We start from the raw sequence: 24,013 nt of genomic DNA, 5'->3' as shown, positions 1-24,013 counted from the left end.
TTGAATGAGGTATCAACGAGAGTGAACAGAAGACAGCTTTACGCGGATAACTGAGGTACATATCGAAAGCTTCTATGTGGCTTATCCAATGACGCAGACAAGCCTATCCCAAACGCACGCTTATCTGCCGCGGAAATAGATCTACTCGCAAAGCCTGGGGTAAACGTTGTGGGATGGGATGATTGCTGGGCTTGGCTGGGGGTAGTAGAGATAAGGAAAGCACGCTAGATGATTGGTGCGCAAAGTCACTTCCTGTGCAACTACACCAACTCTCAACACTCGCGATTGCATTAGAATAAACCACAATCGCAGAAGAAGCATTACAGTACTCTGAGAAACTACATGGACATGTCTCTGTTACAGGAATCTTACCATTTCCAACCTTGAACCCACCGCCTTGAACCAGAACACCAGGTGAGGTCCAATATCCAGACTGAACATACACGGTATCATGGAGGCCCAAATCATGACTGACAAAGGAAATCGATGCGGCTCTGAGTAGAGAGGTGATGGAGAAGCAGGCGCTACAAGCGATTGCCGCTAGACGTATTATGCGGATGCCGCAGCGTTCTTCTGAGCAGCGTAGGCGTCTGTGTATTTCTACGGATATGTTAGAGCCTGTATCAACGTCGTGTTTGTTATGCATACCTTCTTCTCAGCAGCGCCCAAAGACTTCCACTCCTGGGAGATGAGTTTCATAGCCTCGAGAGGGGAAATGTTCTTGAAGTCTCCAGACGCAAACCTTTCTTTGACAAAGGCGGCATAGGCGGGTATCACTTTGTTCACATGACGCTCATCGACAAGCTTGGCAGTATGAGCAGGAGCCTTCTTCTTTTCACTCGCATAGATCCTCCGTAACTGGGCACGTGCGTTGTTCGCAATGCGGATCTGGTCGGGAGTGTAGGCCTTGAGCCATGCGTCGTACTCGGCTCTTCTAGCGACAGTCCTCTCGCTGGCGAGGTGGTTGTAGTGCTTCAGACAGTTAGTATAGTGGGATGCACTGTGAGGCGGACAGGGCTTACCTCAAGCTCAGCGGGGGTCAACTTCTGGAACTCGGCCGTAGCAGCCGGAAGTTGCCCAGTCTTTTGGCCCGGAACACCAGCCAGCTTTTCAGCTAGGAAGACATGGAGAGCAGACAATGACCTGCGGCTTACGGGCTCCTTGAGTGCCTTGGCGCGTAGCTCTCGGAGCTTGACCTTTTGTTGTTCTTCGGGCGTCAAGACCTTCTTGACGCGCTTCTTGGGCGCGGGTTTCTTCGCGGCAGGCTTCTTTGCCTTTTTCTTGGGCACCGCCTTCTTTGCTGCGGGCTTCTTCTTGGGAGCCGCCTTCTTTGCTGTTGTGGCCGTCTTCTTGGGCGCAGGCTTCTTAGCGGCGGCTGTCTTGACCGCCTTCTTCACTGTCGCCGTGGGCTTGGTGGCGCGCGTAGTTGTAGCATACGACCGACGGTTCTGGAGGGCAGAGGCAAAGGCGCGTGAGAGGGCGCGCGCATGCGGGAGTTGGGCGGCATTGCGGGCGAGGAGGGTGCGGGCGAGGGTGCGGGCGAGCTGCGGCATGTCGTGTGGGGAGGCCCTGGGAGCGTCGGCTGCCAAGCGGCAGAGTGCGCCGGCCAGCATCCCGAGAATTCGGGGGCGTGTCGTCGGGGCGCGTGGTGGTGGGATTGACGAGCGGCGGCGCAGCTCTGGGCGGGCAATTGACGGGGTGTTTAGGCGTTGGACCGTCGGCGGTGTAACGAGAGGTTGGGAGCTAGAGAGACTAGCAGGAACGTCATCTAAGGAGGGCGTAGTCAGGCACGCTCTGCATCGCATCCTCTACCCCACCATCGCGAAGTCACTGTGCCATCACCGTCGCCAATGTCAATGCGCCAGGGGCCACATATCTTTTTTCAAGCTACGACCGGGTCTCATGTATATACAGTCTATTGTGCAAACGTGCACGCTCAACACATCGCATTTATATCAACTACTTACTTATATCACCTTGTAACTGTTGTCATGTTAGCGAATGATCTACATGGTGACGGGGAAGCTCATACCTCCACGGGTGGTCCTCGTCGCCGTACTGAATGGCCTCCATCCAGTCCTTCATCTGCTGTGCAATTGGGCCGGCCTCGACGTGGTCTTCGAGCCCGCAGTCAACAAGCTGTCCCTTCCAGCTGATCTTGCGCACCGGAGCGACAATGGCAGCAGTGCCGGCACCGAAGATCTCCATCATGCGTCCCTCGTTGGCAGCGTCGGCCACCTCCTTCATGGTGAACTTGCGCTCCGATACGGTCCAGCCCTTGGGCACCAGACGTTCCCGCGCAAGCTCGAGGATTGAGTCTCGCGTTACTCCCTCAAGAATAGTTCCGTCGAGAGGCGCAGTGAGCAATTCTGGCTTTCCAGTCTCCTTGTTCTTGATAGCGGCAAACAGGTTCATGGTGCCGACCTCGGTGATGAACTCTTCTTCGCCAAACAGCCACAGATTCTGGTGGAATCCGCGGCTTGCAGCCTGCATCTGCGGAACGATGCAAGGTGCGTAGTTGGCACCAAGCTTCTTGTCTCCAACACCTCCAGGCCACGCGCGCACAGCGTAGTCTGTAGCCTCGAGCGAGATAGCCTTGAATCCGGTTGGGTAGTATGGGCCGACGGGGGAAGCGATCACGTAGAGCAGTGCAGAAGCGGGAGGGCCGACGCCGAGGGTGCGCTGAGTGCCGATCATCGTTGGGCGAAGGTAGAGAGAGTAGCCTCGCGCACTGGTGTGGTCAGAGTGTGTCATAGCCAACAGATGATTCAGACTGAACGTACTCGGGAACGAAACGCTCATCCTCCTTCACAAACTTGCCGATGAGCTCGATCAAGGCATCGGGGTCGAATGTGGGCAGTGCAATTCGCGCCGATGACTTGTTCAGCCTGGCCATGTTCTTGTCCGGCCTGAACAGCCTGATGTTGCCGTTCTTGTCCTTGTAGGCCTTCATGCCCTCGAAGCACTCGAACGCATAGTGGAAGACGCACGTCGCGGGGTCGAGACTGAGGTTCTGGTAGGGGGTAATGCGTGCTGGGAGCCATCCTTCTGTTGCTGTCCATTCGAGCGACAGCATGTGATCTTGAGTACGTGTTAGATGTGAAGTTTGGTGCCATTGGAGCTGTTACCAGAGAAGTTGCGGCCAAAGACAAGTTCTTCATGCGGCAGCAGATCTTTGGGCGTCGTCGTCTTGGTTATGGAGAGCTTGGTCGGGTCGATATCCTGTATCTTCTCGCCGACAGACTTGTCAGCGTGAATGCTGTAGGGTCGCTGGGTCCGACATCGCAGCGACGCGCTGAGCGGTGCTACAGGCGAACGGAAGGCGCCACGGGACAGGCAAGAGAGCAATCGTGAAGACCGCTGCGGAAGCATTGTGAGGGATGCAGTGCAAGCGGAGAGGGTGGGGCGGGAGGAGAGTTGGTGCAGGTGGTGGATTCCAGAGTAATAATTATTTTGGGCTACAAGACCGAAGCTGACCGCAGCCTGGAGATATCGGACCTCGCGACACAGTCGCGACAGTCACCTCCGATCGCGCACTGCACCAGCCACCGAACAGGCAATCGTAGGGCGCGAACGACATCTGAATAATCGTCAGCGCGGATATCTGAGGTTATTCGCGTGCTTGGTATCCTGGCCGTTGCTGCATTCACACTGCCCATGTGTGCTGCGTGCGCTCACGTCATGCAAGGCGGGAGACTAGAGACGGCCCTGGCATCCATGGATCCTTCTCCACAGCTCGCGTGGGGGAACTAACACTTGGCTTTGTCTATCAATTGACTTTTGGATCTCCGCCATCGTACCCACGAGTCTAGACATTGCGCGACTCCTTGGTGATTATCCCAAGACATTTTGCGGAAAGAGCGTCCCGAATGTCTTGATCCTCTCGGCAGTTCCAGCTGTCTGTCTCAGATCTCACGCGCATACCAACACTGCCCACGCCAAACATCACAGTCCATGACGCCCTCGCTCGACTCCCACAGTATCGCCGCGCGCGCGAATAGACCACCAGCACCATGTTTTCCAACGCCCTAAAGTCCTTCACTTCCAACATCTCGAGCAACTACACCCTCAGCCCCCAGCCCACGTCGTATTCAGGGCCATGGAAGATATACGACGCGAAGAAGAAGTCGACGGGCAAGGCGGCATCTGTCTTCGTGTTCGAAAAGAAGTCGTTGGAGCCACCAGCTGGCGCAGGCTTCGGTGGACGCTCAGCGGCTTCAGGACTCAAGCGGGCGCATGAGGAGGTCGTGGAGAGACTCAAGAAAGAGGCCAGTTCCTTAGCTCGGTTACGGCACCCAAGCGTATTGGAGTTGGCTGAGCCAGTTGAGGAAACCCGTGGCGGCGGCCTCATGTTTGCGACAGAGCCCGTCACCGCATCGCTCGCTGGCCTGTTGCAAGAAAAAGACGAACAGGAGAAGGCAGGCGGTGTTGGTGGACGCCGCAGCCGATACGTTATCGAAGAAGCCGATGGCCAGAAGCGAAGACGTGAGCTCGAAATCGACGAGCTCGAGATACAGAAAGGGCTGTTACAAATCGCAAAGGGCTTAGAGTTTCTGCACGAGAGCGCTGGACTGGTGCATGCGAATTTGACCCCAGACGCCATCTTCATCAACGCCAAAGTAGGTAGCCACAATGCTACTCAATCTTTACGAACACTGTGCTGATCACCGTGACAGTCTGATTGGAAGATCTCAGGTCTGGGTTTCTCAACACCTCCAGAGAACTCGACGAAGCCCACTTCCGTGACACCCATCTCGCTCTCGGAAGTCCTCAACTATGACGCTCGCCTGCCACGACACGTTCAGCTGAACATAGACTACTCTTCGCCCGACTTCGTCATGGACAACAACATAACTCCCGCGGCAGACATGTTCAGTCTGGGCATGCTCATCATTGCACTGTACAACTCGCCGCACAAGAGCCCGTTGGACTTCAATGGTAGTTCCTCCTCCTACAAGCGGGCTTTTTCTTCGTCTTCCTCGGTTCCAAGTAAGACGAACAACTTCATGTCTTCGCAACCGTTGCCGCGAGATGTCGTCAACGGCGTTCTAGATCGCTTGATAACACGGCGGCCGGCGTCGCGCATGGATGCACGGGAGTTCCAACAAGCACAATACTTCGACAACATCCTAGTATCCACAATCCGCTTCCTTGACGGACTCCCTGGGAAGACACCCAATGAGAAGTCACAGTTCATGCGTGGTCTGCCGCGTATCTTGAACCAGTTTCCCAAGTCGGTACTTGACAAGAAGATACTGCCTGCTCTACTCGAAGAGATGAAGGATCGGGAGCTTCTCACTCTGATACTTCAAAACGTCTTCAAGATCATTACTATGCTTCCATCTGGCAAGCGAGCATTTACCGAGAAGGTGATACCCAAGCTGCGAGAGACATTCTTGAGTGCGCCGGCTGCGAACCCGAAAGCCCCAGCTCAGGAGAGGGACAGTCTCAAAGAAGCTGGCCTGATGGTGCTTCTTGAGAACATGCAGATCGCTGCTGATAACTCGAGCGGCAAAGAGTTCAAAGACGATATTCTTCCAATTATTAACCATGCGCTCGAATCGCCTACTCATTCGCTGGTCGATGCAGCTCTGCGTACGCTGCCTATCGTTTTGCCGATACTAGACTTTTCAACTGTCAAGAACGAGCTGTTCCCTGTGATTGCCAGCATCTTTGCAAAGACCAGCAGTATGGGTATCAAGATTCGCGGGCTAGAGGCTTTCAAGACACTCTGTGGTGGAGGGAACGATCAGCAGGATGAATTTCAAGGTGATGGCCTTACTGGAGTGGTAGCAGCACCTAAGGCGAAGAGCTCGAATGTCTCAATTCTCGACAAGTACACTATTCAAGAGAAGATTGTACCGCTACTGCGTGCCATCAAGACGAAGGAGCCTGCCGTTATGGTATGTCAATACAAACGAACAAGCCATAAACAACATGCTAACGCATCGACAGATGGCAGCACTCGACGTCTTCAAGGCTATCAGCCACCAAGTTGACAGTGACTTCCTCGCTATGGATGTACTCCCCATCTTGTGGTCATTCAGCTTAGGACCGCTGCTCAATCTGCAGCAGTTCCAAGCGTATATGAACCTCATCAAGACGACGTCCGCTCGTGTCGAAAACGAACAGACGCGCAAGCTGCAAGAGCTCGGCGCAAACGGGTCCACAGCAACTACACGCAACGAGTTCATGTCCTTTGGTGGCCCATCGGCGACCAACGGCTTCGATACTAGCAATGGCAATGGAGACACTGATTTCGAAGCGCTTGTACGTGGAGGACAGCAAGGGCCATCGGGTGGTGGCACAGACATGCTGGGCGGAGACCCATGGGCGAACGCCTCCGCATCAGCTGCATCCTCCACCATCCTCCCCTCGCGCCCATCCACCAACCGAACCAGGTCCAACAACGCATCTCCCGCCCCGACCTTCTCGTGGTCCACGCCGCCCGTCTCCCCACCACCAAACACCAATCTCGGCGCCCCGAAACCACAAGGCAGGGCCATCACTCCAGACAACACACTCAACACGCTCAACTCCTCGTTTCCCGCTCTTAGCGCTGCAAACCCAGGCATCGGAAGCTCTTCCTTCACTCAACAACAGGCAATCCGACCGGTTATGAGCATGAACAACATGGTATCCCCTACAGCCTCAACACCCTCTTACACAAACCCCACACAGAGCGGAGGTATCGACTGGAGCAAAGCAAGCGGCAGTACCTCCATGTCATCTTCAAACACTTGGGGCAACAACACAAACACAACGAATTCGCTATCGAGTTTCCCTTCTATAGCTCCATCGCCCTCACAGTCACGCACGCAATCTCCTTACTCGTCGTTTAGCATTGCGCCTCCGCCGGCTAAGCCAGCGGGTACGGGGTCTTTTAGCATTGCGCCGCCGCCGATGGGGAGTCGGACGGCAAGTAGTTCGGGAGGTGGGATGGGGATGGGGATGAATAGTATGGCGAGTTTGAGGGCGCAGACGCAGAGTCAGCAACAACAACAACAACAACAAGAGCAGCAGCAGCAGCAGAACCAGCAACAGATGAACTGGGGTAGTGGAGGAGATAGTTTGATCTGAGGGAATTGTAGATGTGCGTGTGGATGTGGGAATGGAAAGAGTGGTCTTTTGTGGCGTATTAGCGGGCGTCTAGTTTCTGGGGTGTAGTAAATCATGCGAGAGATGGTACAAGTGATACAAGGTATCCGCTAGAACATATTGAACAAGACGGATATCAAGCCGCTGTACACCAACAACTGCCTATGGGAAGCACTCGGAAACCATGTTCGTTTTTGCGCGACGCCCTGTTTATTTAGTCTGAGACCGCGTGGTGGCTACTCGTACTCTAGACACGACAGCCCTTTTCTCCGTGTATCTAGCCCATGCCCTACCCACGACTACGCTTGGACGGCTCCAACGACTATCTCAAGAACCACGTGCCAGTGGCGTTTCAACGGCGCAACGCGTCATCATCGCCTGGCTAATAGGGTACTACGGAATGAACCGTCAACGGTTCTTCGATTAAGCGCTTGGGTTACTTCGGGGCAGATATTAGTTTTTGACGGGTCGATGCGATGCGGAGGAGTTGTGTTGCAAGAATCTGTGAGCTATCTTTCCGTCCTTGGACGATGCGACGCAAGCGTTCTCGGGTTTGTCGTTGGGTCTGTGTCCCGTAGTAGGAGCTTCTGAAAGAACGAGCGACTGCGGAGGAGACCGTCTTGTGAATAGACAGAGTTGGTTGCTCGCACTCCGTGGAGCGAGCTGTCGCTGGCTTGTCGATTGGGTATTCGTTTGCTATGTGGACTCGAGCACCTCTTATGGAAGTAATACACGGATCAATTTTCAAAGCTTCACAGAATCTGGGGTCTCTATCACGTCGCTTCCCTATCTCACCCGAGCGCAGCCTTCCGGTCTATACCCGTAGTGTACGTGACTGTGAACGCGCACGAGACAGGGTCCCTCTACAACTGCCAAGTCGAGATCAGCAATGCGCATAAGCCATGCAGCGCCCAGGACAACAATATAGACGATCACGCAATCTTGCGTGCGCTTTCGCTTTCGCTACTTGGTCGTAAGGCCAACCGTCTGGCAAATACAGCGTCAAGATGTACGATGCTGCAGGGCGTTGTTTCGGAGTACGATAGTCGGGAGCGTCCACGGCTGTCTAGATAGCGGATCCGTACCCTGCAGGACAATAACCCCTACAACGTGGCAGACACTGTGGTTCTTGCCGTTTCCTTTGCGATATTGAGTTAAATCCGATTAGACGGATAGAACTTCCTGGGGAGTCCATAATTTGCACGCGACACGGCGTTTGTGTGGCCAGTCGAGATAAGCAAAATCGGAAGGATCAGATGCTGGGTGCTGTGCATTGGCGAGGCTTGGAGGTGGTATTTCGCCCGCGTTATGGCGTAAGCTAAGCAAGCCAAGCCAGGCTTACCGGTGGTGGGATTGAGCTTAGCAATCGAGCTTAGCGGGCGCCACAGTGATGTCAAGCCTGGGAACCTGACTTTTGAGCCAGTACAACGGTGTGCCGATATGAAGAGGGTGTGACAGATACGCAGGAATGCGGCATCGCAGCAGCGCCACCGGTCTGGCTATCTCGAGGATTTGACGATTGACGTAATGAGTCTTCGACAAACGACCTGGTGCATGGCCAGACTCTCCACGTGCGCGACAGTGAAATGGCAGATCTGTGCCGTTGAAGCGGTAGCGATGCGTCGGACGTCACGCTCGCCCGGTACTAATCGACTAATGCGATTAAAGCACACGAAGCGGCACTCGCGGCGCCAGGGCAGAGGATTTCACTGAGATTTCATAGCTTGAGGGCGGGAAAAGACGACAGTGCAGCGGTCATAGCGCGGCGAACGGCTGGTGTTTGTGCGAGTCTTCATAGGCGCGCTCAAACTCGGTAGGCGCCACCAGGCAAAAGCAGTCCCCACTCTTGCGCCTTCCCTGTTCGCCTTCACCGAACTCTCCTCTGCCCCCGCAAGTTTTGGAATAGCCATCCCAGCACCCTAGCTTACGCTCCTCCACTGCTCAACTCCCTGCACCCGCTATCACCTTGCCCCCGCGCATATTTAACGATCTTCCTGCCGCCTCTCCATCGTTTGCCCAACCCACTCCGACACTCCCCTGCCCGGATTTTGAACACGCAATTAATGCTCCCAGAAGCGACCAACCGTCGTTCTTCCTACTACACTCCTTACAAGAGGTGTATCCGTTGCGTAAAATGGCGTTGAAGTCTCTCTTCGGCGGCAAGGCCTCGCCCGCCGACAACAACAGCCAAAGCAGTAATGAAAAAGTCGCCTTCGAGAAAGAGAAGGGTTACGACGCCGAAGCCCAAGGAGGAATTCTACCTACATCCACCGACGCCGACTCTGACGCTAGCATCACCATCGGCAGGCAGATCGAACTGGAAGCCAACAACGCCATCAAGTACCGTACTTGCAGCTGGCCAAAGACCGCGGCTCTGTTGTTCTCCGAGTACATTTGCCTGGCTATCATGTCTTTCCCCTGGTCCTACTCGATCCTCGGTCTCGTTCCTGGCTTGATCTTGACTTTCGTCATTGCCGGTCTCGTCCTGTACACGTCCCTGACCACCTGGTACGCGCACTCAACATCCCATCCGCAAACGCCATACTTACACAATCTAGGGAATTCTGCATGCGCCACCCCCAGATTCGCGACGTCTGTGACATTGGTCAGATGCTCTTCTGGAACAAGAAATGGGCCTTTTACGCCACAGCAGTCATGTTTGTCCTGAACAGTAAGCGACCACCCCTGTCAACATGCAGCAACCAGTACTGACTTTTCCCTAGATGTTTTCATCATGGGTCTACACTGCCTTGTCGGAGCCAAATGGTGGAACACTATCACTGGACACGGCACCTGCACTATCGCCTTCGCTGCGATCACTGCCATTATTTCGTTTGCGGCTTCGCTTCCGCGAACTTTCAGCACCCTCGCTACGCTGGCGACTGCCTCCGCAGGATTCACTTTCATCTCCGTCATCCTCGCGGCAGCATTCTCCGGTGTTGACGGAAAACCCGCAGGCTATGACCCCGCTGATCCTCTCAAGGTCTACGCTATACCCCCAGCTGGAACCACTTTCGTTATGGGCATGAGTGCTTTCATGAACATTAGTTATACCTTCATTGGTCAAATTACCCTCCCTAGTTTCATCGCCGAGATGAAGGAACCCAAGGACTTCCCCAAGGCGCTCTGGGCCGTCACCATCTGCGAGGTTCTCGTCTTCAGTCTCGTCGGAGGTGTTGTATACGGTTACACTGGTACCAACTACATGACTTCCCCGGCCTTCGGTTCCATCTCCAACGAGGTCTACAAGAAGGTATCCTTTACCTTCATGGTACCCACAATTATCTTCCTCGGTGTTTTGTATGCTTCCGTAACAGCCCGCTTTGTCTTGTTCCGCATCTACGGTTCTCAGTCCCGACACAGGACTGGTCACACCATGGCCGGATGGCTCACGTGGATCGCAATCCTCGCTGTGCTCTGGGTTTTCGCCTTCATCATCGCCGAGGTCATTCCGTTCTTCTCCGACCTGCTCTCGCTGATGAGCTCGCTGTTCGACTCGTTCTTCGGATTCATCTTCTGGGGCGTAGCGTATTTCCGTCTTCGCAGAGAGGCTCACGGACCAAACTTCTGGAAGGTCCGCGGTTGGAAGGGATATGCCGGGTTCTTCTTTAATGTCGCACTTTGCCTCATTGGCCTGTTGTTCCTGACTGCGGGCACATACGCAACTGTCCAGTCTATTATTGACGGCTACAAGGCCGATGGTTTTGGTGGACCTTTCACGTGCGCCGACAACGGTTTGTAGACGTTGAGTTCGTCGGAGATTGTTGGTCACAACGCCATGGTGTAGGATTTAGAAGAATCTTAGCTGTGATGGATAACAGCGAGCCTGCTGGACGTATTGAACCTGGTCGGAAATACACTGTTAATTAGGGCGTTCTTTGAATTTCTCATCATTAAGAGACATGGTATACCCCGCAGTAAAGGCTGCAGAACACGAACGCATCATAGAGATCAGAACTGAGTCATCAATAAAAACTAAAACAATACAATCATACACGAACACATTGCCGTTAGCCGATAATGCGTGAGGCGCTCTTTCCGCGATTGCTGAACATGCGGATTAGCGAGACGTCATAGCTCCACATGTTCATCTGCCGGGCAAGCTGTCAACACCTAGGCATCCCCCCACAGCTTTCGCATGTTGGATCTCACCCTCTTTCTACATTTGCTGCTATCGCAGTTTGATGATTTGTAGCCTTCCGAACCCTTCTCACCACCATGACTTCGTACATTGACTTCAGCAAGCCCAGCTTGTGGGGTAAGTGTCAACATCCAGATCCCCGCAGCCGCGGATGCGACAGCTAACATGTGGCAGTGTCTGCCGCGAGCATCGTGTTCAACCCTACGTTCTGGAAGTAAGTACAATCGACCATTCTCCCTCACAGACACTAACCAAGTTTCAGCATCGCTGCGCAGCAAGGTACATAACTCCATCGTTGCTTTTTACGGCTATAGCCGAGCCTCGGGAGGCTGCTGGGTGTCGTAGAGCAGAAGACGGAACCGAGGAAGGCTAACAGTATTCAGAATACCACAACAAAGTTATCACGAAGCTCTTTGGTGGTAACCCCCGCCTTGGATGCTATGCGCTCGCCGTGACCATCTTCTCGCTGGGTATCTTCCGAGACTATCTGTACGTACAAGGCTACCACCGTCTCCAGACATGGACCTTTGCCCAAGCGAGTCGATATACTGACTGCTTGTTCACAGTTACAATGAAGCTCTCGCTGAGCAACCCACGCACCCAACCCTCCTAGCCCCCGCCATCAAGTACTCCGCGATCCCCCTCTTCGCCATGGGAAATACCCTCGTTCTGACCTCCATGTGGGCCCTCGGTGTCACCGGAACCTACCTCGGAGACTACTTTGGCATCCTCATGGACGAGCCTGTGACAACATTCCCCTTCAACGTCTCCAGCTCGCCCATGTACCACGGCTCAGCCATGTCCTTCTTGGCCACAGCTATCTGGTACGGAAAGCCAGCCGGTATCTTCCTTACCGCAATCGTCCACACTGCATACTCGATTGCGTGCAGGTGGGAGGACCCATTCACGGGTATGATCTACCAGAAGCGCGAGGAAGAAAGGGCCAAGGGAAAGAAGGGCTTGTAGATGATGAGGTTCTACAGTGGCCGACCCGATACAACAGGATGGTGTGCGACGAATGTGCTCTCCGCATGGCTTCGCCGGGACATATGTGAACGCATTCTGTCTCCGTCCATACACGCATGGATAGCAGAGGAGAAGAAGGTGAGGCAGCTCGTCTTTTCAACAAGACCGTGGAGCAGAGGGTATTCAACTGCCGATAGGTGGAGAGGTATACGTAGCAGCATACAAAAGTACAGTTGATTTGACATGACATGATAGCCCAAAGCGACAACACCCCAAGCGACCTTTACTTTCATCTCCTACTGGTAGGTACAGTATTTCGTGCAATCAGCTCGCGTCTCGGTTCTTACTTCCGGTTTCATTGGTTGTCTATTCATTCGATTCCATCTCATTTGCAATTCGATCCACACAGGCTGTCAACTCAAGCACGTGGCGGCACAGTTCTCCCTTTCAGTTCGGGTAAAATACCATATAGTCAACAGCCAGTTCATCACTATAACATTCTCTAGAGCAATGAATTAAATTTCTCAATTCTTTGAGTGTGCACTCTAATATGTGCAAAGTAGCCAACCTGGTATACAACACCTCTGATAACCACCTCTTTCCTTATCTGTCCAAGAAACGCAATCCACCAAACGCCATGCTTCCCAATCCATTACGTGGTATTAAAAGAAAGAAAGATCAAACCTCCTGCGCAGTACCAACTCTCGAGTGCATAGAACTCGGCGGGTTCCCAGCATGCGGCGCGCCATTACGATTCAGCACACCCAACTCACTCTCATCCACACTGTGCCCGTTCGCAGTACCCTGGGCATCCGCGCGTCTCCTGAGCGCAGTCTCACTGCCTCCATTCCTACTCCAGCCCTCTGTGCCAACGTAGCTACCCCTGCCAACACCGATGCCCCAGGCGCGATCGTAGCTCCTAGGTCCCCAGGCCCAACCCGCACCCCGTGTAATGGGCAGATGATACCATCGGAACGAAAACCACGCACACGTCACGCCAATCAGCGTACCAAACAACATATCAAAACCGAAATGGCGAAAATCGGTAAAGCGGGTACTTGTTATGTAGATGGCGGCGCAGATGGGGACCAAGATGAGGACTAGGGTGTAAACGGGTGGAGCGGCGTTTTGGTAGCGGATGGGTACTACTGCGTCGTCGTTGTAGGAGGTTGGGGATGAGAGAGACGAGTCTTGTTTGTGGATGGGGAGGGTGGCTTGTTTCTTGAGGTTGGAAGGGGAGATGGCGGAGGTGTGGGCGGGGTTTGTGGAGAAGGGGCGATGGGGGAGGAAGGGGATTGCGACGGAGAATTTGGAGGCGAGGAAGAGGGTCAAGTAGAGGAGGCCGGCCCAGGAAACTAAAAGAAGTGGGTTAGCGGGGTGTTTGTAGAGATTGGAGGGTGTGCTTACAGCTGGAATGACCACTGGGGAACGACTTGAAGCCGTCTTTGAGAATGTCGTTGTCGGTGTTCCGGCAGATTCCTGAGGTGACGAGTACCCAAGCTGGATTGAATTCCTCATCAACAACAGGGTTGACAGCGAAGTCCCGGATGCGTCTCAGGTCTGGGTCACATCTTGACAGAAGATCAGGTCGCGGCTTTCCGAAGAGGTTCTTCATGCCCTGTGTGATGAGGAATGCCGTCGCGAGCGAGAGCGCAAGACCCATCCAACCGGTATTCCACTCCCAAAGCTTCCTCCTCCAAATGAGCGACTTGGGTGTGCCGCGTTCGGCGGTTGGTCCAGGGACCCAGACAAGACACACGATCATGACGATGGCGGCGGGCGCAATGAGTGAGACTACGACGAGGAGCCATGTCGGTATCATTTCGCTGGTCTGGTACGGGTACGATATCGAGAGGTCGACGGGCGAGAAGGGTCGTCGGAAAGGCTCGACATATTCCCAGCCGCCGGCGATGGCTGCAATGGCGATGATGACGATCCAGTCGAAGACGTAGGAGAGGACGAGGCGAACCGACGGCACGCCGACGCCCTTGATGGTCCTCATGTTTGCGAGAGTGGGTGTCTAATGACGACAGACAGAGAAGAGAAGAATGCAAGTCAAGTCCAGACAATAGATCAAAGGGACAAGCGCATTAAGGCGGCTAGAGGAGGCCAAGACAAAGGCGACAGTCTAGCGTTGGGTGACGCTGTGCGACGGTATTACAAAGATACGGTATACGGTATGCTGCGGTCGGTGTTGACGTGTATGGCGCCTACCAAATAGAAGAAGAAAGAACAACTAGGACGTGTAAAGATTACGAGGCAGGCACGGCAGCGGAGGGCAAAAGGGTGAAGGGGCACGCGAGCATGGCCAAGGCCCAGGCTGACGGTTTGAGGCTGTGTGTGATGGGCGCTGGGCGTTGGTCTTGATCGTCCGGATGTCTCAGCTGGCGCCCAGAGCGCCCCATACAGTGACATTTCCTTATTGCGCCGGCCTGACTTCGGTGTCCGAGGCTTGCACCAGCTGTTCATCCGCGCGGTCCGTCTACATGTTCACATAAACATGAAAGATGTGCGGAGGTGGTAATTAGATAGAGTTTGGCATGTATTACGCAGATGCACGATGATGAAAGTCAAGATGTTAGTCGATCTGGGGGCCGGGATGGCAGCTAGCCGCGCGATGGGGAGCGCCACAGGGAAGTCTCCGCATCTCCGCCCACCACGTCATTTTTAGATTTGCAGCCAGAATTGCGCGTACTCGAATGCGCAGCCCTCGCGATCGCCCAACACGCCCAGAATACCGAGCATTCCGACACAGACGCCCGGCACTTCCGACCAGCCTCACGCGCAGCCCACCATGGCGCTTCCAGCACCAACCATCGATCTCCTCCTCAACCTCATCGACACGCGCCCGCAGTCCATCCTCTCCTCGCTCGAGCAGCACCCACACCTGGCCTCTGCCCGCGATGCACACGGCTACTCGCTAGTCCACGCCGCAGCCTCGTACAACCAACTCGCCGTGCTGCGCGACCTGGTCCAAAAATACAATGCCGACGTCAACATCACCGACGAAGACGGCGAGACTCCCCTCTTCGCGACCGAAAAGACCGAAGTAGCGAAGTGCCTTGTTGAGGAACTAGGCGCCGACACAAAGATACAGAACCAAGAGGGCCAGACAGCAGAGGACAAGATTGGCGAAGAGGAGGGCGAGACACACGAAGTGTACCAGTACCTCAGGAGTCTACGCACCGGCGATGAACCTGCTGCACCGGGCGTCATAGAGACTGAGGGTGTTCACCCACCGCCCCCGCTGCCCGATGGTGTTAAGGTGAATGTTGGCACCATGGAAGAAGACGCTGTCGATGCGCCGGATCCTGAGATACGGAGGCGCATTGAGGAGCTCGCGGCGCGGGAAGACTATGATTCTGAAGAGGTGCAGGCGCAGTTGAGGGAGCTGGTGCAGGATGTTGTTGGGGGCATGGGTGCTGATGGTGACAGGAGTGTTAGGCGGAGGGTGGATTGAAGAGACAGGAGATAATGTGCAGTGGGTGCACATGTGGTTGACTCGTCACCCGCGCAACACCACACATAACATCGTCAAACACGAGAGATAGGTCACTCCGCGCCGATTCTCGCCTGACTTGCCCTGGAAACAGTTCAGCACCCACGCTGTGTGTTCGTGCTCGCAGAACGGTATGCTTGAAGTTGCCTTGCTCTCTCAGAGCCTGGCATAACCCAACGGTGGTATACTTCCAACATATGCAGAAGGGCAATTGAATGCCAGACTGCCTCCCATAGATGATCTACAAAATGTACATCTCATGGTCCCCACATTGCACCGTCCCAATCTGCATCTTCTCTTCTGTCCCTCCGTCACTTGATCACTATTCAAAATCTCGATCCTCAAATCTCGATTGCAAGAATATCTACTTACCCAATGCAGCAACTTCCATTCCACCGTTGATTGCGGCAGAATCAGGATTTTGTAAGCCTACTCGGAGTATGTCTCTTTTCATACAGCGGTTCGGTCAAATGCACCGACCTTGGTACACCCATCCGGTCCGTCTGCGTTAGGCAACCTCGCTCTTATGCGTGGATTCCAGCCGGCGACATCGGCGATCTCTGGATCGTGGACAATGGGTGCGATCTGAAGCATCTGTGAGAGATCGGAGGAAGGCACTGCTTACACATACTCGCGTAATCCGACGTGCGAGCGTGAAAGGGCCGTTCACGACGGTAATAGTCTTATCCACACGCAAAACCACACCATCGGGTACAAGCATAACCCATCCGCAACACCAGGCGCACCGAGAACAACGTCATAACGGCCCCATCTGTTACTCCAAGAGGCAACAAAACGCAAAAACCATGGATTCCGGTCGCTCTTCTTCGGACTTATTATTCTCACCAGGACGCACTGATGCCCCTTGACCATTTGCCATTTCCGCTTTATTCCCACAAAAACCCGCGTCTGTGCCGCCTTTTGTTTGGACCGGGGAACACGGCCATGCTCGGCAAGGCATCGGCATTCCCATAATTTTCGCAGCAAAGTGGGGCGTCTGCTCTTACCCGAACACCCTACCCTATCCTCCTCTCGGATCGCTCCCTTGGTTTCAACGTTGGCTTGGCGTCTTCGCCACAATCGTTCCCTTTGTTGCCACTTCACCTCCACGGTCTCCACCTGCCACCCTTTTCGGTCAAATCTGCTATAAGGCTGCCTGCATGGGGAAGGAAAGGCCAAAAAGTGTTGATTCTAGTCGGTCAATTGCGGTGCTTCTCGGGGGCATTAAGTGAATCCTTCGGTGAGTTAAGGTGATGGGTGGATGGAGAGAGGGGTTTGGGGGGCGAATGGGCGTGAGACGTGTGGGTTTGTGTGAAGAGATTTGTCGAGGATGGGAGAGGGAAAGGTAAAGTATTTGCTTTCTTTTCTTCTTTCTTTGGGTGAGATTGGGATGTTGGTTCATCGGTAATGTCTGCATATGCGTATGCGGCTTGACCCTTCTCTTCCCGTCCAGGACTGCTCTCTTCGCCTTCCTGTACCACGTCTTTGCACCGAAGACCTGCGACTCCCGGTTCAAACGGCTATCATAGCGGGCCCTTTCCGATATGCACTATGCATTACCCTGTTCGGGGTGTCTCGCGTACATCTCTGTGTCAGAGCCCCGTTTCCTCCATGCCAAACTCGGTTCGCCATATCACCCATCATCATCAGTACCGAATTCTCAGTTTCCCATCCCGAGTGCCCCCAAAGAGGTAACTTCTGATTACTCCACCGTAGAACACAGTCGCAATTCGCACTTTTTGTCGCACTCCTTCGCACTTCTTCCGAGGCTCGCACTTTCTCCCTGATCTAGCACTACCCCTGCCTCCGCGGAAGCAAACCTCATACGATATTTGGTTGTTGTATTGGAACATCCCGCTCCTCATATGTTCTAGATCTTTTTTGCTACCGGGTTGGGAAAGAAATGAAGAGTGTTGATTGTAGCCAAGACAGCGGGCCGCAACGGGTATGCAAGGGGATGGTTCTGCATTAGGGGGGTCGTTGGTACAAGAGGTTAGTGTGCTAAAGCACGAGAAGGTTTGTGTTATTTGGATATGGAAGCATCCATCCGAGAAGATGGTTGAACACCTACTTTCCGACCTAGACGTCCACATGACCTTGGGACTTCGTGAACTTGTGTTTCCATGCTAATGTAGACTGCAGGGCACCTGTTCATTTTACTTTTCCCTGTGCAATATGCACTTTTCTCCTAGCCTAATAACCCCTCTCCTCCACGGAAGTAATACCTCGCCCAATATGTAGTCGTTCTATCGAAACACCCCGTGTCTCCAGCGAGAACAACACCGCACCACTCTGTGCCGCTTGGTCTTGGGCGTCCTCGAAAAACATTCCGTTCGTGGCTACAAGAGCCGTTGACCGCTGCTTGTAGGTACTCAGATCGAAACGCCGGTCGATCTCTTGCTAGAAGCCGTCCAATTTGTAGCCACAAAAAGACTCAACGACAGTTGTAGTCGCGTTCAATGGCAGATCAGAAGGCTAACCTTTGGTCCACTTAACAATAGCCATACCAAGCTGTAAATCCCGCTAGGTAGTGTCGGACTCGTCTAGTAGGGGTGCGGCGAGACGTGTGGCGGTTGGTTTGGGTTTGGTCTTTGGCGATCTGGTGGTCTTGGATCTCGTAAGTGCTCTGGCGCGCTCTCGCTTCGCAAATAAGATGTAGTAGTAAGCTGTTTAGAACATAGCTTTGTTCTCTAGGCGCGAGCTAAAGAAACACCCTTTAAAGTCAATCTTGTTCTCCTTAACAAGCTAGTGTGTTAGCTATGCATGCTAGTCTGTCGCGTCTTTGTAGTTAGAAGAAGTTATATATTTATTAAACCTCCTACAACTGTTTTTCTCTCCTTCTTTAATCTAGGCATACAAATCTTCAAAGTCGTCGACTTGCTTATCAGGCCTGAAAAGGTTAGTGTTGAGAAACTTGCTAACAAAGATGTCCCACCACAGCTTAACCAGCGATGACTGTCGCCATTCCTCGAACGCGGTATTAGTGTCAAAGCATCCGAAAGAGGCGACGACTTTTGCTTTGTTCTTGTACGGTTTGCGCGCACGTTGTCGCTTCTTGGAATATCCTGCGGGGCTGCCTCTCGCCATGCCAGCTAGTCCTGACTATGCTTGAAGAAGTGATGGAATACGGTTTATGTCTGTGTCCTGAGTCAGCAATGATCTTGAGACGGCTCATGACCGCGAAATACATGCCTTTATTGCTGAGGGGTTCGATTCGCTACCTCGTAACTTGAGATTACCGATAATCTGAAGTGACTGGACCTTTCGTAAAGGTAAGATGCAGTGGTGTATGTCATGATGTGGGCGACGATACACTTATAGGTGATATTGGTCTGTGTAGAAGCAGGTAAACGAAAGTACACCCGCCTTTACCTAACAGATGGTCAGAGAAGCCGAGAGCGACGTGCCTTCTTCGTGCCATCCTCTTAGTATAGTAACGGGTATTCGGTCCAAGTGTTTCTACATCGTACGTTCAGATAGCGCTCGTGGTGAAATCCGATACCCACTAATACTGGTGACTTCGATGGTACTGCTACCATCGCAACTTTTGGAGGCCTTTTTATTCTCAAAGAGCTTGCTGTCAACTTATCGAATGCGAGACATCGAGAGCGCACATGCGACGCAGTTACCTACGTGCGCAGTGGACCCAGTTCTGTCTAGCGCTAGCGCAGCCGCGGGTGGCGATCTCTTTAGTCAGCCACTTGAGCAGCCCTACGAGTCTTGCGAATTCACGCCAATCTTCAATCACCATACGACCTTCCGGCCCACGCATCGCGGCTACCTATACGAATCCCACACGACTACACGGGACTATCCTCGAGATCCGCTGTGATTTCACACCGCGTACGCGACGACCGTCCTCGTAACCGCATTACCCTCTACGCCCACCCACCGTCGACACCGCCACAACCATGGGCAAGGCCGAAGCGGGTAGTACCAAATGGGTGGCCAACAAGATGAAGTCGAAGGGCTTGCAGCGCTTGCGCTGGTGGTGTGAGCCGTGCCAGAAGCAATGTCGCGACGCCAACGGCTTCAAATGCCACGTCCAGAGCGAGGGCCATGTCCGAAACTTGCAAGTCGTCGGCGAGGACCCTAAGAAGTATATTCAAGGCTTCAGCAACGAGTTCCAAAGGGATTTCGTCAATCTTCTGCGGACAGCACACAACGAGAAATGGATCGGCGTCAACAAGTTCTACAACGAGTATATCCGAGACAAGGAACACGTCCACATGAACGCTACTAAGTGGAGTTCCCTCACCGAGTTCGCCAAACACCTAGGACGCGAGGGTATTTGTCATGTTAAGGAGGACGAAAAGGACGGCTTGATGATCGCTTGGAGAGATACTTCCGTTGCGGCTTTGAACAGGCGCAACGAGATCGCGGAAATGGAGGCTGCTGAGGCACGGAGTGGTGCGGGCGAAGACAAGATGTTGAAGAAGATGGCGAAGCGTGCACAAGAAGAAGCCGAGGCCAAGAAGGCTATCGAGGCAAAACGAGCGGCGGCACAGGCAACAGTACAACAACAGGTCACCCCGCCGGCAGAAGGAGCGTCCCCGACCGAGGAGAAGAAGGTCGAATCGCCGGCCGACGAACAAACACAAGGAGATGAGAAGACCGATCCTGCGGAGCCGAAGGCGGATGCAGCGCCTGTCAAGCTCAGTTTTGGGTTGAAAGCAAAGGCTGCACCGGCGAACAAGGCCGGACTTGGTCAAATGAAGAGCCAGAGCATCTTCAAGCGGAAGAAGGACGACGCGACGGCGGAACAAAAGACCGTGAAGAAAGTCAAGTTGTGAGCGAGGGTAGGACGTGATTGATTTTCAACATGCATAGCGCGGCGTTTGGGTCAACATATTATGGCAATGCAATAGGATTCATGTGCCGAGAGGGTATTCACAACTTATCGACCTTTGCTGCTGCTGCTGCTGCTGCTGCCATTACCGGCACTTCGCCTATGTCCCGGGAACACTACCGCGCCATTTCGCGTTCTTGTGTCTAGGGGGTGCACGCGCCATACCATCTCAAACTTAGCGCCATTTCGGCGCGTCTACATCATCGAGACGCGTCTCTCTCCAATACATACCCACCACCTCGCCTCTTTTTCCTCCAAACCCAACACCTAAGTCTGCAAATTTGTCGCAAATACCTCGCAACCTCGTCTCTTACCGCAAATATGTCCCTTGTTACATTATCGTCCCTCCCCGACCCAGTCCTCCATCTAATATCCGTATACCTTGCGCCCGATCGGCCCAGTGTCAATGACATTGAAGAAGGCCAACAGCCAACACTCTACCGCCATATTATCAACCTCTCCTTGACGGCGCACTCACTCAATCGCATTTCCTCCGTACACATCGCGAAGAACATCAGCTTAACAATCGCCAATACGCGTTGGGATCTGTTCCTACGCACCGTGACCTCGAATCCCACCTACGCGTCGACCGTCAAATACCTGAAGATGAGCGAAGGCACGATCGACGACCACTACGGCAAGCGTATGGAAGCCATGCTCACAGCGCTGAGCGGATTGGAGGCCCTATACGTGCATCACAGCAAACGAAGCCACGCCAACGCCATCCAACAGCTTCTCACCTCAAAGCCACTACCACTATGGGATACATTGCAGGTACTGCGTTTCAACCACACCAACAGCTGGGGCGAACCGGCCATTGTGCAACTCGATTTCGAGCGCAAAGAAATAGACAAGAAAGGCGGATTGGGCTACACATCTGGCACAGAGCTGCTCACTGGAGAGCTAGAGGACTTGAGCTGTCATAGGTTTCTGGATATACCAGTCATCAGTAAGGTCAAGGTTTCCACGCGCGACTTTGAGAACGATGGCGATGACCAGGACGATGCGGATTGGGTGGATGAAGATGAGGAGGAAGACGCGGACGATGATAGCGACGGCTGGAGTGAGCGCGATTATGAGGATAACAGCGAGGAGAGTGACTGGGATTCAGAGGATGAGAGCGATTATGAAGACGATTGGGAGGCGGAGTATGGGTTCAGTGTACCGAAGGCAGAGCCGGCTAAGGATTTGGCGGTGCCGAATACTGCGGTTGTTGTTCCGGGGAGAAGTCTTTTGGACTTTTGAGAGTGGATGCGATGTGGGTATGCTTAATTGTTGATCTGAAGAGGCTAGGACTGGATTTCTTGTTGTGTATTATGTTGTGTTACTTTATTGGTCTGTTAGATCTACTCATGTATTGAGTTTACCCATCTACCACGGATAGATCATGTCTACCAAATTCAGTTTCTGGTATGAGCGAAAAGAGAGATCCCCTTCATTGATGTATTGCATTTACTATCGGATACTATCGTAGGCTGCATATACACATGTAGCCATGAGAAGATCTCCACCCTTGTCTTCTTCGACTGAAGGCTCGTCATCCTTCCCCATATGTCCAAATTTGATTGAGCTAATAAGAAAGGAAGACTCTCCAGCACTGAGGCAGTGTCTTGATACGTCTTGAACGACTTGGTAGAGAGAAGCGATATGTGGCGTACCCACGCACTTGACTGTCCTGTGCGCTTGAATCGAGCAAACGCCTATCGGCGGGAGCTACGTCAAACTTATTCGCACCCTTTGTAGAAGCAACGGTACTGGCTTCATCTCTTCTTCGTTGGCTACTTCCCTGGTGGTCAACTTGAAATTTATTTTTTTTCAGTTTCGTGGTACTTTTGAGCGCCGATGTACGTCAAACCCCTCCAGGCATCCAACTCCACCACGATCTGCTGGTGGCTACGTAGATCAAAGACGTCCATGACCGCTCTTTCAAACTCAACTTCAGTCATGCCACAAAAGCCCTGGACAGTTGCTCGAATGGATGCTCCTTCATCTTCTTCCAAAGCTCCCGGCCTACCTTCGACCCAGAAGATGCTAGCAACACCTTCGTCGGGATGGAGGCAATGCTCATACACATCCGCAGATGAGGTGGATTCGTGGAGGTCTAGTTGTTTGGACGAGGATGGTCCGGTATTTGATGAACTGGCAGCGCCTTTGCCCTTGTTCCGTGCGCGTTGCCGCTTCTCGAAGGCGATGAAGTCCCACATGCTTTGGTATGTTGCCAATTTCTCAAGCCCCTTCGTATAGAAGCAACCATTTCTGTCCTTCGCGTTCTGGTCGACAAGGCAATATAAAAGCCATGCATGCCAGTCGATATCGGTAGTGTATTGACGGTCGACGCGGGCGGAGAATGTCCCCCAGCCATCCTTCTCGCCGTTGATCATCCGAGTGTAGAGGTGGACGAACTTCGTACCCTTTTTGCCGGATTTGATGGGAAACGAATTCATGAAGTATCTGCTGAATCTTTCCCAGTAGGGCTTCACTAGGTTGCTCGCGCGCCATTTGTTGAAAGCTTGCCCACGCCCGAAGCCCAGTTGTTCGATGATCTGTGCCTTTCTCTCGTAAGGTCGCATCTTGCGCCTCTTGGTGGTCTGGGGGGCCATATCGGCACGGGTGTGTAGGGTGTCGCGAGTATGAGAAACAATTGGAGCGGCAGTTGCGATGATGTCAATCAGAAGTGAGAAGGACGGGTGGCTGCCTAAGGTAAAGGCGCAAACGGAGCGTGACAAATCGGCGGTCAATGAGACATACCGTAGAGATATCCCGTGGCTGCTATCGACATGTACGTCACGTCACGTCAGAATTCGAGATGTAGTTGTCTTCAAACAAGGCGGTTAGAAAGAAATCACAGCAACGTAGGCTTCCACATGACTTGCTTCTATTACATTGTCATTGCTTCGTGCCGCATAAAGCAGTGTATAATGCGATATCAGAAAGATTCAACGCAATGTAGACTTCTGGGTGATCTGTTTCTACGAGAGCCTTCTTGCTTCTTGCGGCCTACGATAGTACAAAATAAGATAACAGGTAAGAACTAAGAGCAACGTAGACTTCCGGGTGGTGTGATTCCATAATTGTCCTGTTGCTTCTTGCGGCCTACATCGGTACATGACATAATTTCCAACGAAGACTAACGGCAATGCAGACCTCTGAACGATTTGCTGCAACACAGAGAATATGATCTTAAGGGTATATAGCAGTCCTACGTTACTAACCTAAAGTATAGGCATAGTGCGAGCTCCGTCGCTAGATTGCGATGAACATAAGCACTGGCGTAGCAGGCTCATTCGAGTATGGGGAATGAAGTGTTGGGGCTGATATGGTTCCGGCCGTAGCTCTTACCGAAGGAGCTATCCTTACTGTCCTGCAGTATCTTCCATGCCGCGATTAGCTTTCAGCCACGGAACGATGCCTCTCGTATCGCAGAACCATCCATCAGTACTGACGGAAAGTAGAGTCAGCC

The 24,013-nt window shown here is 53.2% G+C and overlaps 10 protein-coding genes across 10 annotated transcripts; 6 read left to right on the top strand and 4 right to left on the bottom strand.

Annotated features, from left to right (window-relative positions):
* Positions 1-549: 549 nt before the first annotated feature.
* Positions 550-1,553, bottom strand: J4E86_011209 (uncharacterized protein; the record flags this gene model as incomplete). Its single annotated transcript, XM_051451703.1, has 3 exons — positions 550-600; positions 649-972; positions 1,023-1,553. The coding sequence occupies 3 exons, from the start codon at positions 1,551-1,553 to the stop codon at positions 550-552; spliced, it is 906 nt and encodes a 301-aa protein (XP_051297098.1).
* Positions 1,554-1,967: 414 nt separating this feature from the next.
* BAT2 (branched-chain-amino-acid transaminase bat2) lies at positions 1,968-3,372 on the bottom strand (the record flags this gene model as incomplete). The annotated part of the gene is made up of 4 exons (XM_051451702.1): positions 1,968-1,983; positions 2,033-2,731; positions 2,784-3,081; positions 3,129-3,372. 4 exons carry the CDS (start codon positions 3,370-3,372, stop codon positions 1,968-1,970), a joined length of 1,257 nt encoding a protein of 418 aa, XP_051297097.1.
* Positions 3,373-4,013: 641 nt separating this feature from the next.
* J4E86_011207 (uncharacterized protein) lies at positions 4,014-7,080 on the top strand (the record flags this gene model as incomplete). Its single annotated transcript, XM_051451701.1, has 3 exons — positions 4,014-4,619; positions 4,677-5,903; positions 5,956-7,080. 3 exons carry the CDS (start codon positions 4,014-4,016, stop codon positions 7,078-7,080), a joined length of 2,958 nt encoding a protein of 985 aa, XP_051297096.1.
* Positions 7,081-9,232: 2,152 nt separating this feature from the next.
* Positions 9,233-10,840, top strand: J4E86_011206 (uncharacterized protein; the record flags this gene model as incomplete). Its single annotated transcript, XM_051451700.1, has 3 exons — positions 9,233-9,606; positions 9,657-9,769; positions 9,822-10,840. 3 exons carry the CDS (start codon positions 9,233-9,235, stop codon positions 10,838-10,840), a joined length of 1,506 nt encoding a protein of 501 aa, XP_051297095.1.
* A 476-nt stretch (positions 10,841-11,316) lies between these two features.
* Positions 11,317-12,205, top strand: J4E86_011205 (uncharacterized protein; the record flags this gene model as incomplete). The annotated part of the gene is made up of 3 exons (XM_051451699.1): positions 11,317-11,356; positions 11,623-11,728; positions 11,806-12,205. The coding sequence occupies 3 exons, from the start codon at positions 11,317-11,319 to the stop codon at positions 12,203-12,205; spliced, it is 546 nt and encodes a 181-aa protein (XP_051297094.1).
* A 678-nt stretch (positions 12,206-12,883) lies between these two features.
* On the bottom strand, positions 12,884-14,207 carry J4E86_011204 (uncharacterized protein; the record flags this gene model as incomplete). The annotated part of the gene is made up of 2 exons (XM_051451698.1): positions 12,884-13,560; positions 13,613-14,207. 2 exons carry the CDS (start codon positions 14,205-14,207, stop codon positions 12,884-12,886), a joined length of 1,272 nt encoding a protein of 423 aa, XP_051297093.1.
* Positions 14,208-14,999: 792 nt separating this feature from the next.
* J4E86_011203 (uncharacterized protein) lies at positions 15,000-15,665 on the top strand (the record flags this gene model as incomplete). Its single annotated transcript, XM_051451697.1, has 1 exon — positions 15,000-15,665. One exon carries the CDS (start codon positions 15,000-15,002, stop codon positions 15,663-15,665), a length of 666 nt encoding a protein of 221 aa, XP_051297092.1.
* Positions 15,666-19,615: 3,950 nt separating this feature from the next.
* On the top strand, positions 19,616-20,497 carry J4E86_011202 (uncharacterized protein; the record flags this gene model as incomplete). Its single annotated transcript, XM_051451696.1, has 1 exon — positions 19,616-20,497. The coding sequence occupies one exon, from the start codon at positions 19,616-19,618 to the stop codon at positions 20,495-20,497; it is 882 nt and encodes a 293-aa protein (XP_051297091.1).
* A 377-nt stretch (positions 20,498-20,874) lies between these two features.
* J4E86_011201 (uncharacterized protein) lies at positions 20,875-21,798 on the top strand (the record flags this gene model as incomplete). Its single annotated transcript, XM_051451695.1, has 1 exon — positions 20,875-21,798. One exon carries the CDS (start codon positions 20,875-20,877, stop codon positions 21,796-21,798), a length of 924 nt encoding a protein of 307 aa, XP_051297090.1.
* A 560-nt stretch (positions 21,799-22,358) lies between these two features.
* Positions 22,359-23,153, bottom strand: J4E86_011200 (uncharacterized protein; the record flags this gene model as incomplete). Its single annotated transcript, XM_051451694.1, has 1 exon — positions 22,359-23,153. One exon carries the CDS (start codon positions 23,151-23,153, stop codon positions 22,359-22,361), a length of 795 nt encoding a protein of 264 aa, XP_051297089.1.
* Positions 23,154-24,013: the final 860 nt, after the last annotated feature.

This window comes from Alternaria arbusti (genome assembly GCF_024043155.1).
Source record: "Alternaria arbusti strain BMP 1465 chromosome Unknown scaffold_31, whole genome shotgun sequence".
NCBI lineage: Eukaryota > Fungi > Ascomycota > Dothideomycetes > Pleosporales > Pleosporaceae > Alternaria > Alternaria arbusti.
This window is presented reverse-complemented; position numbering and strand designations above follow the sequence as displayed.